Here is an 18626-nt window from a genome sequence, read left to right on the forward strand (position 1 = left end):
ATACATGAGGATATGAATCTCAAAGTCAATAAGACTTGCCCAAGGCCACATTGGGGACGTTATTGGACAAATCAGAACTAGACCCAAGTTCCTTTATGCTTAATTACCTTCATTTCTACTAGCCTTTTTTGATTCCCAATAATCATAATTTTCACTACTATTTCTGTTGTCTGTGCATTCATGTACTTTCCATATGAAGTCAGCTCATAGGAGAAATCAACAAAGTCATCATGGTATTACATAAGACAATGACTTTATTATAGTTTCATGAAAAATATACACAAACTCCACCCCTAAGCCAATCCCCTCGACCCCATGCACACATTCAGATTGGTGCCAAACAGTACATCTGGCAGAGAACCATTCCCCAAAATGATTCAAAAGTTGCCATCCTGGAGCAACTCAACTTCCTTTCTGATTAAAGGAAATCCTGATGACACACATGTTTCCTATTCTTCAAATTCTTCACTGTTAAAAGTTCACGCAGTAATTGTAATAAATGAAAAATGTGTGAGGTAAATATTTAAAAATCTCTTCTGAATCAAAACCATAAAAAGCCACTTGATTTAAGAACAGAAGGATATTAATCACAAGAAAAAAAATAAAGCAACTAACATATACATTAAAAAGCAAAGTAAAATGTAAAAAAAAATAATGTTGACCTTTCTCTTTGATTTACTTTATATTGAAATATAATTCAATATACTGTGCAGTGAAGTGCAGACATTTTAAATGTAGAGTGTCATGAATTTTATATGTGTAGTTAACCATTTAACTACAGCTCTGATCAAAATGTAGAACATTCCTGGCTCCCAAAAGGCTCCCTCATAATGTCCATACCTGCAAAGGAACCACTCTCCTAACCTCTATCATTATAGGTTTCTTTTTTCTTTTAACAAGACAAATGTCTTCCTCTTAGCAATTATCAAATGTTTTTAAGAATAATAGACTCACATTTCAGTGAAGGGGCAAATTTTCCAGCAATGTGTTCATTTGATTAAGAGCTTTAATAATATCCACATATTTTGATTTATTAATTCTTTGGCTATAAAATTAAATGAAGACATTAATAATAATGTTATATCAGCTTTTTCCTAAGTATTGTTTATAACCATAAAAATGGAAATGGTATAACTCCCAGCTATAGAGAAATAAAGTCTTAAGTTAATTATGGTACACTGATATATATGAACTCCTACAGAGCTTTTAAAGTTCAAGATTATTGGGGAATATTTACTGTCTTATGAGAAATCTAGACACATTAATTGAAAAGGCAATATTTGACCTTGGGTTTGGTGGTGAAATTTTAGATATACACCCTATAGTTCAACAATACATTGCCAATTACTAATCTATGTTTTTTCTATAAACCAATGAGAATTCCTGAGAAACAAAATTTTGTAATTGCCCCCTCTACTCCCTTCCCAATTCATTCTATGAGTCCAGAATTACCCTAACATCAAAACCAGATAAAGATATTACAACAAAAGAAAACTACATACCAACAGAAATATGTAAACCAAACTCATGAACAAAATTCTAAACAAAATATTAGCAAACAAAATCCAACAATGCATAACAAGAATTACACACTGCAACCAAGTGGTATTTATTCCAGATATGCAAGGCAGGTCCAGCATTCAAAAATTGGTTGATATAAGCCATCATATCAACTTTCTAAAGAAGAAAAAATATTATGATAATATCAATAGATGGAAAAAAAATTTTACAAAATTCACCAGCCATTCATCATTGAAAAAATTCTCATCAAACTAGGAATAGAGGGGTACTTCCTCAACTTTATAGAGTGCACCAAAAAAGACCTACAGCTGATGGCATATTTAATGGTGAGAAACTATATATTTTTTTCCTAAGATTGAGAACAAGGCAAGGATGTTTCTTCTCACTACTCCAATTCAACATAATACTGGAAGGCCTAGCCAACACAATAGCACAAGACAAGAAAATAAAAACATATACAGATTAGAAAAAAGGAAATAAAACTGTCTTTGTTTGCAGAAGACATTATTGTCTGTGTAGAAGATCACAAACAATCAGCAACAAAAATTCATGCAACTAATAAACAATTTTTGCTACTGGATACAAGGTTAACGGAAAAAATTCAATAACTTCCTGTATATCAGCAATGAATAATTAGAATTTGAAATTAATACACAATACTATTTACATTAGCACCAGTAAAATGAAGTATTTAGAATACATTTCTAGTAATTTAGAAATTAGTCTAAGATAGGGAAACTACAAACTTCTGACGAAAGATTAAAGGCAATCTAAATAAATTAAGAGATATTCCATGTTTCTGGATAGGTGGAGTTAATATTGTCAGCATGTCAGTTCTTCCCAACGTAATCTGTACCTTCAAAACGATCCCAATCCAATGATAGCAGGTTATTGTTTTTGGATTTGACAGACTGATTTTAATGTTTAGATAGAAAGGCTAAAGACCCAGAATAGCTAATAGTACTGAAAAAGAACAGTCAGAGGGCTAACCGTTACCCAACTTCAAGATTACTATCAAGCCACATTAATCAAGACAGTGTAGTATTGGCAAAAGAATAGACAAATGGGTCAATGGAACAGAATAGAGAGCCCTCAGATAAACAGATATGTAAAATGTGCTATATACATACAAGGGAATATGACTCAGCCTTAAGTATATGTAGCATATCATATGCTGCAACACAGAGGAACCTTGAGATCATTATGCTAAATGACATAAGCCAGTCACAAAAGAAAAACAGTATACGATTTCACTCACATGAGGTAGTTAGAGTAGTGAAAATCAGAAATAGGCTGGGTGAGGTGGCTCAGCCTGTGGTCCCAGCACTTTGGGAGGCTGAGGTGGGCAGATCATGAGGTCAGGAGATTAAAACTATTCTGGTCAACATGGTAATTTTTAAAAATTAGCTGGGCATGGTAGTGAGGGACGTAGTTTTACTGGCAAGAATTTCCCAGCACCGTGCCCCCTCCCCCCCCCCCCCCCCCCCCGCCCCCCGCCATCCGGGAGATTTAACGGTTATGTTTGAATTTCCTGGGCGCGGGAAGAAACTAAGAGTCAATCACTCCAGCAGAAGTTCTAAAGAACTCCTTTCATTGGCCTGGGGTCTTGGAGAAGGCGGGGGTTCCTCCCAGGTTAAAAGTCCCCTTTTTCCACTCCCCTTTGGACTCCACGTTTGGGTCCCCTTCCACGAAAACTCCCTTTGTGTACGCCATCATTCTCTCTCCTAGATTTCCCCCCTGGGGTTCCCCTTCCACACTCTCATGTGGAAGCCTGTCTTTCCCTCTGAAATTCCATCTCTCTCTATTCCCTTCCACTCAGTGTGGAAGCTGCTTTCCTCTCCTGGATTCCATCTTTCTGGATTCTCTCACTCAGTTTGGGAGTTCGCTGTTTCTTTCTCTCTCCTCCTGGTTTCTCTCTCTCTTTAAATAAATCATTTTCTACAAACACTTTTGAGTCTGGCATTTACTGTGCACTGTGCCATGGTCCCCTCTCTCATTCTTGAGAGGGCAGGAGGCTAAGAACCTGGAGAAACGTCCTCTCGGGAGTCAAGGGCACCCTGAACCCCAATATTACATTTGGCGAGCCAGCCAGGAGAAGGGGTACACCAGAAAGAGGGGTACAGCCAGGAAAGGGGTACACCAGAAGAGGGGTACAGCCAGAGAAGACTTCAACGGCCCCATTCTGTCCTGTCTCTTTAAGAACACCAGAAGCGGCCAGCCGGGCAGGGCTGTGAGGAACCTGAGGGGCTGCGCCTTGGAGGCACAACCTAGCCCCTCTTAAGTGGCGCGGCCCAGCCAGAATTAAACGCGCATTTTTTTTTGTTTGTTTGTTTTTTGTTTTTACCTCCAAGCTCTCTCTCTGCTTTCCCTCTCCTTCTCTATCCTTCCGATATTATCTCTGGGACCAAAACCTGTGGGAGCCTGTGGGGTGGAAAGGGTGAGCACCCTCCCCTTTCCGCTCCTCCCCTGCCAGGAACAGCCCAGCCCTGGGGACGGAACCCAGTGCGTGCGCAGAGGTCAGCCAATAAAAAACAGCGGGGAGGGGCAAGGTATAGCCCGAGCCTTCTGGGGACCGGGGAGCGCGGCAGCCTGGCGCTTGGTACTGGCAGGCCTCTCTGGCATTCTCCAGTCCCAGGCAGCAGGGTAAAAAGGCTCCCAAGGACGTGCGGATCCCTGTGTGGACAGTGGCTCGGGGAGTGGCCCAACTGCACAGGTGGTTCTGACAGGGTCAACATGACAACAGAAAGCCGCGGAGGGCGGGGAAACTCACAGGGCCGGCCCAGCAGCGGCTGCAAACGCGGCTTTTAAAGTGACGTGGCAAGCGGCTTTTTTCCTCCGCCCTTGCCGGGGAGGGAAAGGAAGCAGCTGATGACCGTCAGCCCCGCCCAGCTTTTAGGTAAGTCGCCCCGCCCAGCTTTTAGGTAAGTCACACCGCCTTAGGGTGCAGCATTCTCATTCAAAATACGGCTTTCTGCCTTTTGTTAATGCAAGTGGCCTGATTGTACAGTTGGTTAAGGTGTAGGGCCTGCATCTGCAAGGTTACTGGTTCAAATTCCATGATGGAGTTAGTCTTGAATTGGTAAAACCTTTTGGGGAAATTCAGAAGCTAAAGGCTATGGGACTTTGTATTTGGTGTATAATTTTCTTGCTTAGGATTGGCTCTCTCTGTGGCAGAACTTTTCCATCTAGAAGATCATAGTTAAACCAGCTCCAGGGCCCAAATAGTCACTGGCAGTTCTCATAACCTTAAGAGCATTTTCCTATGATGGAAGATGGGTTAGGAGAGAGAAGGCCTGGATCCTGAGGGTATTGTTCTGGCCTCAGCCATGCCAGGCCTGCCTTCTTTGAACTGTGTGCTCTAATGGCCCCTCCTTAGAAGTTTACCCTTCTGGGGCAGTTTTATAATCTGGCTTGTGTAAATTGGCCTTTTGCTGGGAAATATTGGTACACATCTCCTGAGCCTCACTGGCCTTGTAGGGCTCGTTGGTACGTGAATACCCAACCCAATAGCTCCTTTCCTTCCTTGCCTCTATGGTAGTCACTGGAGGTCATGCAGGCAGTAAGTGGTCCCATGATGCTGGTCGGTCGTGATTGGAATCAAGTACATGGGAAGCCCTCTGTTAAGATGGATCATGCATCTTGGGCACACGAAATTTCGGGGTACTGACTGAAAGACATTTCAGTACCCATTTTACCTGGGGGACGCCTCAGGTTGAAGCGGCTGTAATTTCTTTAACCATGGGTACTGGCATCCCTTGTGTTCGATTGCAGATGGGTGCTTCTATTCCCAAGCTCAAGTCCCCATTAAAATGTATACTGGAAAATTGGGACCAATTTGACACACAGTCTTTAATAATCCTGCTGCTGGAACCCCGGATGTCCTTGGCTCATGGGCTCTACCGTGGACCTCTAGATTAACCTGCACCCCTGAAAGGCTCCCCTCTGGAGGAAACCTCAACTGCAGGGCCCCTTCTATACCCCATTTCAGCAGGACGTAGTTAAAGAGGATCAAAGTTCTGTTCCAACAGAAGTTGGGCTTTCCTGTTCAGAGGCGGGGAATGAGGGAATGTGCAGGTCCACAAGGAGGTATAGTTTTAAAGGCAAGAATTTCCCAAGGAACTCCTTTTCATTGGCCTTGGAGAAGGTGGGGGGTTCCTCCCAGGTTAAAAGTCCCCTTCTTCCACACCCCTTTGGACTCCATGTTTGGGTCCCCTTCCACGAACACTCCCTTCATGTATACCATCGTTCTGTCTCCTGGATTTCCCCTCTGGGGTCCCCTTCCACACTCTCGTGGAAGCCTGTCTTCCTCTCTGAAACTCCATCTCTCTCCTGCTTTCCTTTCCCGGGTTCCATCTTTCTGGATTCTCTCACTCTAACAGTGTGAGAGTTAGCTGTTTCTTTCTCTCTCCTTCTCCTGTTTCTCTCTCTCTTTAAATAAATGACTTTCTACAAACACTTTTGAGTCTGGTATTTACTGCACACTGCGCCATGGTCCCCTCTCTCATTCTTGAGAGGCAGGAGACCAAGAACCTGGAGAAACATCCTCTCAGGGGAGCTGAGGGCACCCTAAACCCCAATATTACGGTGGCACGTGCCTGTAGTCCCAACTACTCGGGAGGCTAAGGCAGGAGAATCACTTGAACTCAGGAGACAGAGGTGGCAGTGAGCCAAGATCACACCACTGCACTCCAGCCTCGTGACAGAGCAAAACTCTGTCTTACAAAGAAAAAAAATCAGAAACAGTAAGTAGAAATGGTGGTTGCCAGGGGCTTGGGGGAGGGGAAAATGGAGATCAATAGGTATAGAATTTCTGTTTACAAGATGAAAAGAGTTATTGAGATTGTTGCACACAGTGTGAATGTACTTAATGCCACTAAATGATACACTTAAAAATGGTTAAGATGGTAAATTTTATGGTTATGTGCATTTTTACCACAATAAAAATAATGATAATGAAGAAAGGAAGAAATTAGCTATCAAACCGCAACAAGTCATGGAGAAACCTTAAATGCATATTGCTTAGTGAAAGAAGCCAGTCTGAAAATGCTGCCTACCATATGATTCCAAGTATGTATATGATATTTGGGAAAAGACAAGCTCACAGAGATAGCAAAGAGATCAGTGGTAGCCAGAGATTTGTGGAGAGAGGAAAAAGAATGAATAGAAGAATGCAGTGAATTCTTAGAGCAGGAAAACTACTGTTTGATATTGTAATAATGGATAGATCAGGCCGGTAGGGGAAGTAAAAGAGGTCAGTGGTTTGCAAACCTGGTTCCTTCTTGCCACGCCCCACCCACAGCCCCACTGTGTGTGAACCAAAGGAGCTGGAAGGCCTTCTGCAAACTAACCCATTCCACCTGAATCTCTATGACATATTGGGCTTCTCCATATAATTTCACTTGTAAAGAAACTTGAGCATCTAAATAAAATGTTTGGAAACTATCACGCTACAAGACCAGCTTGTGCTGTCTAGTTCTTATGCTCCACAACACTAAGATATCAGAGCATTAAGACTTGGTTCCAGGATTCTATCATTCTGCCAAGGTTCTGTGGCTGGGGTTCTAAAGGAGCTTGCCTACCTTAGAACTGCAAGTGACTCAAGTGTGATGGAGAGCACCAGCAAAGTCTTAGGGTCCATCCTTGGCTTCTGTTACCCACAGAGAGACAGGCGCTTGGCTCTCTTCCACTATGACCTCAGCTTCCGTTCTTCCTTTCTGATAGACAGTTTTCCATTTCAAGGAAATCAGAGCCCTTAATAGTTCGATGAGGTCACTTTGCTGAGCACAGTCCCATACCCTTCAGCTTCTGCTCCACAGAGCCTAAGCAAAAGATAGAAACTCACAGCTTCCTTCTCTTGTTATGTGGAAATCACCCCAGCATCTGGTGTCTACTCACCATACTCAGGGTCTTACTTTCATCCTTCCTTGATTGTGACCTTGCCCAGGCTCTCTGCTCCCTATAAAAGGCAGGCAGAACCACCAGAAGAGCAGAGAGGTCGAGAACAACCCAGAAACCTTCACTTCTCATGCTGAAGCTCATACCCTTGCCTTCTAACGTGAAGGTTTCTGCAGCACTTCTGTATCTGCTGCTCATGGCAGCCACCTTCAGCCCCCAGGGACTTGCTCCGCCAAGCAAGATCTCTCTCCCTCCCTAAAGGGAGACCAAGAGATGAATTAAGAAGAGCCATTATGTCACAGCTCATTAGAAACAGAACGAAAACTAAAGGCTCAGGTCACTGAGGCTGGTTCCCTTGATCTTTCCTGATCCCAGTTTTTGGAAGAGACAGTGGATCCACAACAGCAACAACCCTCCCATTGTTTGGGGAAATGACACAGAAGGAAGAACTGTTTCTCATTGTGGATGTGAAGGACATTTCAGGAATTAGTGGAGAGGAAGAAAACATTGCTTAAGCTTCAAATTTTACTTATGGTTCTGTGCAGATTCCAGAACAGTGACTGTGTAAGTAGGATAAGGACCCAGAGGGGTCTCAGCATATGGCATAGGCTAGCTCTAAAGCCCATGGGGATGAAGAACTGGAAAGCAATGTCTTAGAACTAATATTCACAATGTCAGAAGTTTTGGGTTAGTAGACCTGGACTAGCTTTTTACTCAAGATGTTTCCATATGCAGTCAACAATGAGGGGCCCCATAGTTCAATAGAGGAAACAGACTCACAGCAACATTTTATCTCTGGGATCTGGACTAAGACACTGAACTTGGGATGGTGACTTCTTGGTCTTCTCCTTCCTTCTATTACCCTTACAAATGCACACTTACAGTGGGTCCTAAATGCCTCATTCTTTGCAAAATTTCTTTCAGATGCAGTTTCCATTCCAATCACCTGCTGCTTTAATGTGCTCAATAAGAAAATTCCTATCCTGAGGCTGGAGAGTTATACAAGAATCAGCAACATCCAGTGTCCCCAGCAAGCTGTGATGTGAGTGGACAGTGCCTGGTACTCCCATTCAAAAGTTCTGATGGACAACATAGAGAAGTCAGGATTCGTGTCCACACGAGTCGGATGGATATACCATCTATCCAAAGGGCCCCTCTACCCCATAGAGAAACTCAGCCCATGAGAAGGAGTCCATAATCTGTCTAGGATTCCCTTCTAGGGAGTTAGTAAAGCTATCCCAATACATTTAGCCAGGAGCCTGAAGGGTTTCACCTGGACAGCAAGAAGAGAGCTTCCTTCTGGAGTTTCTTCTTCTCACTCTTCCGCTCTTTCTACCCCTCCCTCCTCTCTCGGGTCCAGGTCCTTCACCTAAGGACCAAAGGCTGATCAGGTTTAGAGACCAATGGGCCACAGTCCTGGGTAGGATCCTCAAAGTGTTTCATCTAATTGTGGCCTCTCTTCCCCACAGCTTCAAGACTAAACAGGGCAGGGAGGCCTGTGCTGACCCCAAGGAGAAATGGGTCAGAGATTCCATGAAACATCTGGACCAAATATCCCAAAATCTGAAGCCTTGAGCCTTCATACCTGAACTAAGAATCAGAGCCTGAAGAAAACCTTATTTATCTTCCCCAAGCTCCCCCAGGTACAGTGTGACATTATTTTATTATCCCTTTCACAAAGAGATTCTTTTTAAATAATTTAAAGCACAATATTTCTTAAATAATATTTAATTAAGTTATTGTTGTTTTAACTCTATCTGCCATACATCCTGGTGAATGTGAAATACAAAATCCTGCAGATGTGTTTTTTGTTTTTGTTTTCCTGTGAGCTCAATTAAGTTCATGTCAAAACGTCATTGTTCTCCCTCCTACCTGTCTGTAGTGTTGCGAGGTCCTCTCATGGATCAATCGGGGTGAAACACTTTTGTATTCTTTGGCAATCCATGTTCCTGTAAGTCAAATATGTGCTTTGTACTGCTGTGGTTGAAATTAATGTTACTGTATATAACTACAGAATTTTGAAAAAATTTTCAAAAAGAAAAATATATATAATTTAAAACTACTTAGTCTTATTCTTCATGGGGTAACATAATCATCCCAAGTGAGTTTGAGGCATGGAGGGGCATCATGGGTGGCAGTTGGGGCATGGAGGGGGACATTATTCAGAAATGTCTTTTGGTCAGGCTGGACTCAATCGAGGATCCCAGAAAATTTGGGGGGACCAGGCCAGGATGTTCCAACTCTTTGACTCTAGTCCCTAACTTCAGCAGCCCTTATTCATTAGCCTCTCTACTGCCTTTTCTTGCTAAACCTACCTTTGCCCAAAGTCTCTCTCCTGATTTCTTGCAACAATCTTCAAACTTTTCTCCATAACCCCAGGGTTTTCTCCATCGAATTAATTCTCAAACTGAGTAATATCACAGGAGTGAATCTGGACCTAAGAGGAAACTAGATGTCTGCAACCCAGGTCCACCCAGGGCTTTTATTAAAGGCGAGTCTTCAACATAATTGGCATTGAGGGGTGGTGTGTGTGATAGATAGCAAATGCACAGGGTTCTTCAGAGCTGATGCAGGAGGGAGAGGAGGGCGGTGGGACAGAGGGAGGAGTCCCATCCAGCCAGACTCCAAAAAGATGAAGGAGTTAGGGTTTTAGAAAGGTTGGAGCCAGATTGTAGGGGTTCTTGAATTTCAGATTGGGGATTTAGCAGGTAATAAGGACTCACTAAAAGTTTTGAAATTGCAGAGGGGGAGAGTGATCCATTCATAGGCAAGCATAAGGAAGAATAACCTGGCAACTGAGTGCAGGATGGAGTGAGGAGGGAAGGCCTGATAGCATGAGGCTGCAGGGGTGCAGGGGAGATCATGAGGACCTGAAGCAGGGTGGTAGTGGGGGTGAAGTTGGGAAGAATGGGCCAGACAGGGTGACTTGATATGTTGTAAAAGGAGGGAAACAATTGGCACAGGGCAAAAACCCATCTATTATAATCTTTCAAAGCGACTATTTAAAGGGCTAGTAAGTCTGAGGCACAGAATTAATTTGTCCCTGCTGTGCTCTAAATGTTTGTGTCCCTCCAAAATTCACATTAAAATCTAATCCCCATTTTGGTGGTATTAAGAGGTGGGGCCTTTAGGAGGCGATTAGATCATGAAGGTGCCATTTTTATAAACGGGATTGACAATCATGTAAAAGAGGCTTCAAGGATCCTATTTTTCCCTTCCATCATGTGAGGACACAGAGAAGCCTCCGTTTATGAGAAGGCCTTGCAAGACACCAATCTGCTGGTAGCTTGATCTTAGATTTCCCAACCTACAGTATTGCAAGCAATAAATTTCTCTTGTTTATATATTACCCAGTCTAAGGTATTTTGTTATAGCTGCCCAAAAGGACTAAGATAATCTCCATCACTCTACCCCCAACCCCAAGGCAGAATCCACAAAAAGGTTCCATCCAACTCTAACCTCTTTCTTCCATAGCTTCAAGGCCAACTGGGCACAGAGATGTGGGTTCTGGGTTTTATAAAATCCTGGACCACAAATCTCAAATTCTAAAAGCATGAAGACTCTCCCAAAACTGACACCAGGCCACAGCAAAAAGATACAAATTTGTTTGTTTTTCTGAAATTTTACCCAGGTACACTTTGGGATTATGTCATTATATTTCAAAGGACAATGAGCTTTGTTCAGTAACATTGAGCATAATGCGCTTCAAGTAACATGTCATCTTATTTAAGTGATTGATATTTTATGTGCCCTGACTTAAATATTTGTGTTTTAAAATCCACATCCTTCCATAAACTGGTTCAGATCTGTAAGCCCTGATTCGCTGTCTTGTAAACTGCGGACAAGACCTGGAAAGGTCGCTCAGAGCTGACATACCTCTCTTAGGCTCACCTCGATTTCACCCTCAGCTAAGGCAGACCATTTGTGGCAGTCCATGACTCACTTGATTCACTCAATATCTGCTTTCTGCCTCTTCTCACTTCTCACTTTCTGCCCATAGGCTCCTCCTGGATGCCATCTTGGGTCAGGAGTTGACTCCATTGCACACTTGCCCAAGACTCAGAAGTGTGGAAGAGTGAACATTTTGGGTGGTAACCTTCCACAATGAAGGGTGAAGGCAGATGTTCAAATGCTTCTGCCATCCTTTTATCCAGTGGTTAATTCTGGTGGTCATTCTGTGGGCTTCTCAGGTTTTCCTGGGGAATAAGTTCCCACTGTCTGCTATGTTGACCTTGATAATGCAACTTGTATTGGCTTTTGTTCCTTCCTCATCTCATTCTACTGCCTCCTCAGTCCTGAAGTCTGAGGTCCCTTCCCAAACAAACCATTTGCATGCAGGTCCTCACCTCAATCTCTGTTTTATTGATTCATTTTTTTTTTTAGGAAATAATTTCATTTGCAATTTCATCAAATAATACAATTTTGGAATTAATTTAAAAAAATGCAAGACTTGTACACTGAAAACTACAAAACATCATTGAAAGAAATTAAAGATCTAAATCAATGGAAAGAAATCTTATGTTCATTGACTGGAAGACATAATAGCATCAAGATGCCAAGACTTTCCATATTGAACTATAGATTCAACACAATCCCTATAAAAATCCCAGTTGCCATTTTAAAAAATTTATTATTATTTTTATACATGAATAAGTTATTTCATGGTGATTTCTGAGATTTTGGTGTACCCATCACCTGAGAAGTGTATGCCATACCCAGTGTGCAATCTTTTATCCCATATGCCACTCCCACACTTTCCCTGGAATCCCCAAAATCCACTGTATCATTCTTTTTTTTTTTTTTATTAAGATGGGGTTTCACCATGATGGCCAGGCTGGTCTTGAACTCTTGACCTCAGGTGATCCACCCACCTCGGCCTCCCAAAGTGCTAGGATTACAGGCGTGAGCCACCGTGCCCAGCACACTATCATTCTTATGCCTTTGAATCCTCATAGCTTAGCTCCCACTTATGAATGAGCACATAGGATGTTCAGTCTTTTATTCCTGAATTAGTTCATTTAGAATAATGGTCTCCAAATCCACTTAAGTTGCTGCGAATGCCATTGTTCCATTCCTTCTTACAGCTGAGTAATATTCCATGGTATAAACACACACACACGTATATGATATCTGTATTTATATATATATACCACAGTTTATTTTTCCACCTGTTGATTGATGGACATTTGCGCTGGTTCCATATCTTTGTAATTGCAAACTGTGCTGCTATAAACATGCATATGCAAGTATCTTTTTCATATAATGACTTCTTTTTCTTTGGGTAGATACCCAGTAGTGGGATTGCTGGATCAAATGGTAGTTCTGCTTTTAGTTCTTTAAGGAATCCCCAACCTGTTTCTCACAGTAGTTGTACTGATTTACTTTCCCACCATCGGTGTAAAAATGTTCCCTTTTCAACACATCCACACCAACATCTTTTTTTTTATTTTTTATTATGGCCATTCTTGCAGGAGTAAGTTGGTGTTGCAGTGTGGTTTTGATTTGCATTTCTCTGATTATTGGTGATGTTGAGCATTTTTTATATGGTTGTTGGCTATTTGTATATCTTCTTTTGAGAATTGCCTATTTATGTCCTTAGTCCACTTTTTGATGGGATATTTTTTCTTGCTGATTTGTGTTCCTTGAAGTGTTTTGTAGTTTTCCTTGTAGAGGTCTTTTGCCTTCTTAGTTAAGTATATTACTAAATATTTTGGATTTTTTTGCAGCTATTATAAAAGGGCTTGAGTTCTTGATTTGATTCTCAGCTTGGGTGCTGTTGGTATATAGAAGGGTTACTGATTTGTGTACATTAATTTCATATCCTGAAACATTGTTGAATTCATTTACCAGTTATAGGAGTTTTTTGGATGCATCTTTATGATTTTCTAGGTATATGATCATATCATCAGCAAACAGTGACAGTTTGATATGCTCTTTACCAATTTGTTCTAGATCCTTGAGGAATCACCACGCTATCTTCCACAATGGTTGAACTAATTTACACTCCCACCAACAGTGTAAAAGTGTTCCTATTTCTCCACATCTTCTCTAGCATCTGTTGTTTCCTGACTTTTTAGTGATCACCATTCTAACTGGTGTGAGATGGTATCTCATTGTGGTTTTGATTTGCATTTCTCTACCTACCAGTGATGATGAGCTTTCTTTCATATGTTTGTTGGCCTCATAAATGTCTTCTTTTGAGAAGTGTCTATTCATGTCCTTCACCCACTTTTTGATGGGGTTGTTTGTGTTTTTCTTGTAAATTTGTTTAAGTTCTTTGAAGATTCTGGATATTAGCCCTTTGTCACATGAATAAATCACAAAAATTTTCTCCCATTCTGTAGGTTGCCTGTTCACTCTGATGATAGTTTCTTTTGCTGTGCAAAAGCTCTTTAATTTAATTAGGTCCCATTTGTCAATTTTATTTTTTGTTGCCATTGCTTTTGGCAGGAACACCAATTATTCTTAAATTTGGTCATTTAACTTAATCCCAGACTTCTTAGAGGCTATGTTCATTTTTAAAATTTTTTTTCTTTATCTTTGTTGGATTGGGTTAATTCAAAAGCCTTGTCTTCAAGCTCTAAAGTTCTTTCTTCTACTTGTTTGATTCCATTGCTGAGACTTTGCAGCACACTTTGCGTTTCTCTAACTGTCCTTCATTTTTAGAAGTTGTGATTGTGGTTTATTTATGCTATCGATTTTACTGGACATTTTTCCATTCATATCCTGTATCTTTTTTTTTTTTTTCTTTATGTTGGTCTTCACCTTTCTCTGGTGCCTCCTTGATTAGCTTAATAATTGGCCTTCTGAATTCTTTTTCTGGCAATTCAGAGATTTTGTCTTGGCTTGGATCCATTGCTGGTGAGCGAGTGTGATCTTTTTGTAGTGTTGAAGAGCCTTGTTTTGTCCTATTACCAGAATTGTTTTTCTGGTTCCTTCTCATTTGGGTAGGCTGTGTCAGAAGGAAGATATAGAACTCAAGGAGTGCTGTTCATTTTGCCCCACAGAGTGTTCCCTTGATTTGTGCTCTCTCCTTTCCCCTGAGGATGAGGCTTCCTGAGAGCCAAGCTGTAATGCTTGTTGTTTCTCTTCTGGATCTGTCTACCCAGCACCCAGGCTCTGGGCTGGTACTAGGGGGTGTCTGCAAAGAGTCCTGTGATGTGATCTGTCTTCAGGTCTCTCAGCTGTGGATACCAGTACCTGCTCCAGTGGAGGTAGCATGGGAGTGAAGTGGACATTGTAAGGGTTCTTGGTTGTGTTTTTCTTAAGTGCCCAATTCATTGTTTCATACAGTCAATACTTGTTTCCCTTCTGTTCAGTCAACACCTGGATCTCAACAGGCAAGTTCACTAAAGGTAGGGCCAGGAACTCAGCTGGGTACTTGGTTGGCGTGTTCTCCAGGGTTGAGGCTAAGACCAGGACTGGGGACTTACCCAGCATGTTCTTTGGAGCTAAGAATGGGGCTGAGATTGCAGACTCAATCAACATGCTTGGTAGGTTTGGGTTCAAGAGGGTAGCCCACAAATCAGGACCAACAGGGCTGGGCCTAAGTTAGCTACATAACTAGGAGAATGAAGACATAGAAATGGGTTGAGCAAATAACAGAAATGGAAATGTATCAAAGATAATGGAAGTCAAGTGCCTCAATGCTGAAGAAGCTTCTGTAAAAAATATGGAAGTTGGAAGGCTAAAAAAAAAAAAAAGAAAATAGGATGTTGGCCTGGAATTGGAGATGAACTTATAGTTCATTAACTTATTTAGAGGTAAACTCGTGGTTTCAAATATAGATAGGTAGGTGGATGGAAGGAAGGAAGAAAGGAAAGAAGGAAGCAAATGGTGATAGGGGAACATATAAACATATGCATACCAGTTATGTTCACTGAGAAAGCCTAGAAAAAATGGCACATGGGTGGTAATGTGCACATCAGTACCCAGTTTATAAATACTATCATACACTAAAGAAACAAGAGCTCCTGGCATAAGCGGCTAACTCCAGAACTAGAATATCCTATTGTGTCAAAGACAAAGGGAGTGCTCGAAGAAAGATGGAGACATGTTAAAAACACTTAAGAACCAATCTGGGCCAGGCGCAGTGTCTCATGACCAGGCTCAGTGACTCATGCCTGTAATCCCAGCACTTTAGGAGGCCAAGGTGAGAGGATCACTTGAGGCCAGGAGTTTGAGGCCAGCCCGGCCAACATGGTGAAACCCCACCTCTTCTAAAAAATACAAAAGTAGCCAGGAATGGTGGTGCATAGTTGTAGTCCCAGCTCCTGAGGATGCTAAGGCAAGAGCATTGCTTATCTCAGTAATGCTTAGTAGTTTCCTAGGTATTGCAAATGTCTTGTCAGATTTATTCTTAGGTATTAAGGTTTTTATAAACTATTGGAAATCATGTCACTTATGAAATGTCATTTCTTAGTGTTAGTTACATGTAAAAGTAAAATCAATTTTTGTATTATTAATGAGCAATTGTGCTAAATTCACTCAATTATTAATAGCTTATGTATAGACTCTTAGATGTTCTCCATGAAAACAATGTTCCATGCAAAACTATGACAGCTTTCTTCTTTACAGTCATGATAATTTCATTTCAGATTCTTATATCTCATTCACTAGGACCTCTAGTGCAATGCTGAATAAAAGTGGACACCCTTGTCTTAGTCCTGCTCTCAAAGGGAAGGTTTCAATATTCTTCTATTAAGTGTTATGCTTGCTGGAGGTATTTTGTATACGCTGTTTATCAAATTAAGGAAGTTTCCTATATTGGTTAGTTTGCTTGGGTTTTTTTTTTCTTTTAGCTTTGAAATGGCTTTGAAACTCAATAAATGATTTTTTAAATTCAAATGATTATGTAATTTTTCTACCTTATTTTATGATAAAATACATTCATTGGTTTTCCAATTTTAAAACAAGCTAGTGTTTCTAAAAGCAAACCAATCTAATTACAATGTATTGTTTTTTCAGATAGTACTATATTCCATTTGCTAACATTTTATTCAGGACTGTTACATCTGTGCTCATGAAAGATATTGTCCTGTAATTTTTTTTTTCCTTGAAAGTCCTTCTCAGGGTTTGGCCTCAATATTATAATGCTCTTATAAAATAAACTGGACTATGTTTCTTATTTAATTATTCTCTGAAAATACTTGTATAAAAATTAATGTTTTTACTTCCTTTAGTACTTAGAAGTAAAGCATTCGGGAATTAATCTATAAAAAAGTTTTAATTTACAGTTTCAGTTAATTACTAGAATTGAAATGTTAAAATGTTCTATCTTTCTTAGTTCTTTTTAATAAATTGTTTTTCTCACATTTTATCCATTTCATAAAATTTTTAAATATATCAATCCGAAGTTGTTCACAGTATTTTTTTATTATTTTGTAATATCTGTAATCTCTGTAATAACATCTCCTTTTTGATCTCTGGTATTGCTAAGTTGTAACTTTTCCCTTTTGATTCCTTGATCAATCTTGCAAGGGGCTTAACATTTTATTAATCTTTCAAAGAGCAAACTTTTTGCATCGGTGTTTTTCTTCATTGGAAGTTTGTTTTTCCTTTTTTATTAATTTATGCTTTTATTTTTTTCTTCTATTTTTTGGATTTGATTTTCTACCTTTTTTCTAATTCTTCAGATGAACACTTAGATTATAATTTTAAGCTTTTCTTTTTAATACATTCATTTAATTCTATGAATCTCTTTTTTACTGGGTAAAATTGCTTTATTAACTGATCAAAGCACTTCATTTTGTTTCCTGATTTGAGGTTCAACCATTAAATACAGTTCCCAAGAAAATACAATGATTACTTAACTAACTGCAATTATGAGAGTTAGAATTTTCCCTAGTTGTTCACGTAATACTTTTACCAATTCATACCACTGTGTAGACCATTTAAGCTTAGTGTGAAACAAAAGAGCGAACCATAGCCATGGCTAGAGTTTTGTAGTAACAGAAGAGTAATTATTACCTTATGAATATACTTTAAAAATCACTTGTCTAGTGTGCTGTTTCCTCATTGCTTAGGGGCGTGTATGAAGGCTCTTAGGAGGGCAAACATCTATTTCCATTCTGTATGCTCCTCTCTCATTTCAAACTGTGTAAAATAACTATTGCCCCACCATGAACGCTGGGAATTAGAAAGATAGTCCTACAATCTTCTGCATATGTTTAGGCTTTTAGATAAGCCAGCTGGTTTTTTTCCAAAGCTTTCTTTTGAATGTTCAGATACTATTTTAATCCTAACTGTAGATTACTGTGTTTGTGAGGGTATCTAAGTAATCATGTGATGGCAAGGACAACAAAGCACTCCTGGAACACAGTAAGAGGGTGAGAGAGAGAGAGAGAGAGAGAGAGAGAGAGAGCGCGCGACTGGGTTTGAGATTTCATTTTGTTGGTGGACAGCTCTTTAATCAACACCGACGACTCTGGAACACTGCAGATTTGCTTTAGAGGTAGATAAAACAAATCATGCAGTCAAGTCAATTGAGGAATAAAAGGGATTTCTCCATCTTTAGAGAATATCACGACTGAAAGTCGGTTCTTTATTCTTGTGCACATTTAACGTTTCTACCTATTTTGGGAAGTATTCGGGTCTTCTTGTCTCAGAATAAACACATTTAAATTCAGCTTGTACTAACTACAGATAAAAGAAAAAAAATGGTATTATCATTTGTATTACAGCACTGCCATTTGCTTTCTTGGTTTGTGACACACAAACATACCATTCTAAGACATAAGTTAATTTTATCAGTGTCACTAGTGATGTTAATTTTAAAAGATCCAGCAAGTTCAAAACTTTTCTAAATATTGAAATTACCATATTTTAAAGACAGACTGGATGTTACAAATGATTCTGTAAAATAATCATTTTTCTGAATATTCTCATCTTTTGGTTCTTCCTTATCTGAATCCACAGTGGGTACCTCCCCTCCTTCAGCAGTTTAGGTGAGAATACTTGAACGTGAGCTGAGAGTCCCAGTCACTCAGGGTCTCCTGCTGGGTGGGCAGGAGGTCAGAAATGTCATCATGCTCGTCCTGCTGTGCTCCCTTATCCAGGCAAAAGGTAGCGGGGCCCCCAGTATATCTCTTTCCGCAAAGATCCCATCCGGCCCCTTGGAACTTGCGACCTCTGGTCACGTTGAACACGTTGCCCTTGCTGGTGTGGTCATGAGAATTTGCAGGTCCTAAACCCTGTTGAAGTGCTGCAGC

General features: G+C 40.5%; 1 protein-coding gene across 1 annotated transcript; it reads left to right on the forward strand.

The window, feature by feature from the left end:
* Positions 1–7509: 7509 nt before the first annotated feature.
* Positions 7510–9478, forward strand: CCL8 (C-C motif chemokine ligand 8). Its single transcript, XM_012449437.2, has 3 exons — positions 7510–7652; positions 8341–8458; positions 8886–9478. The coding sequence occupies exons 1-3, from the start codon at positions 7547–7549 to the stop codon at positions 8989–8991; spliced, it is 330 nt and encodes a 109-aa protein (XP_012304860.2). The 5' UTR covers positions 7510–7546; the 3' UTR covers positions 8992–9478.
* The last annotated feature ends 9148 nt before the right edge of the window (positions 9479–18626 follow it).

Source organism: Aotus nancymaae, unplaced genomic scaffold, assembly GCF_030222135.1.
Source record: "Aotus nancymaae isolate 86718 unplaced genomic scaffold, 86718_ANA_hifiasm-v0.15.2.pri h1tg000072l, whole genome shotgun sequence".
In the NCBI taxonomy this organism is placed as follows: Eukaryota; Metazoa; Chordata; class Mammalia; order Primates; family Aotidae; genus Aotus; species Aotus nancymaae.

Excerpts from the sequence above, each read along its gene's own strand:
- CCL8 (XM_012449437.2), top strand. The coding sequence starts at position 7,547 with ATGCTGAAGCTCATACCCTTGCCTTCTAACGTGAAGGTTTCTGCAGCA. Across the intron at positions 7,653-8,340 it reads CCAGGGACTTGCTCCGCCAA|ATGCAGTTTCCATTCCAATC; the intron begins GCAAGATCTCTC and ends AATTTCTTTCAG. Across the intron at positions 8,459-8,885 it reads TGTCCCCAGCAAGCTGTGAT|CTTCAAGACTAAACAGGGCA; the intron begins GTGAGTGGACAG and ends TCTTCCCCACAG.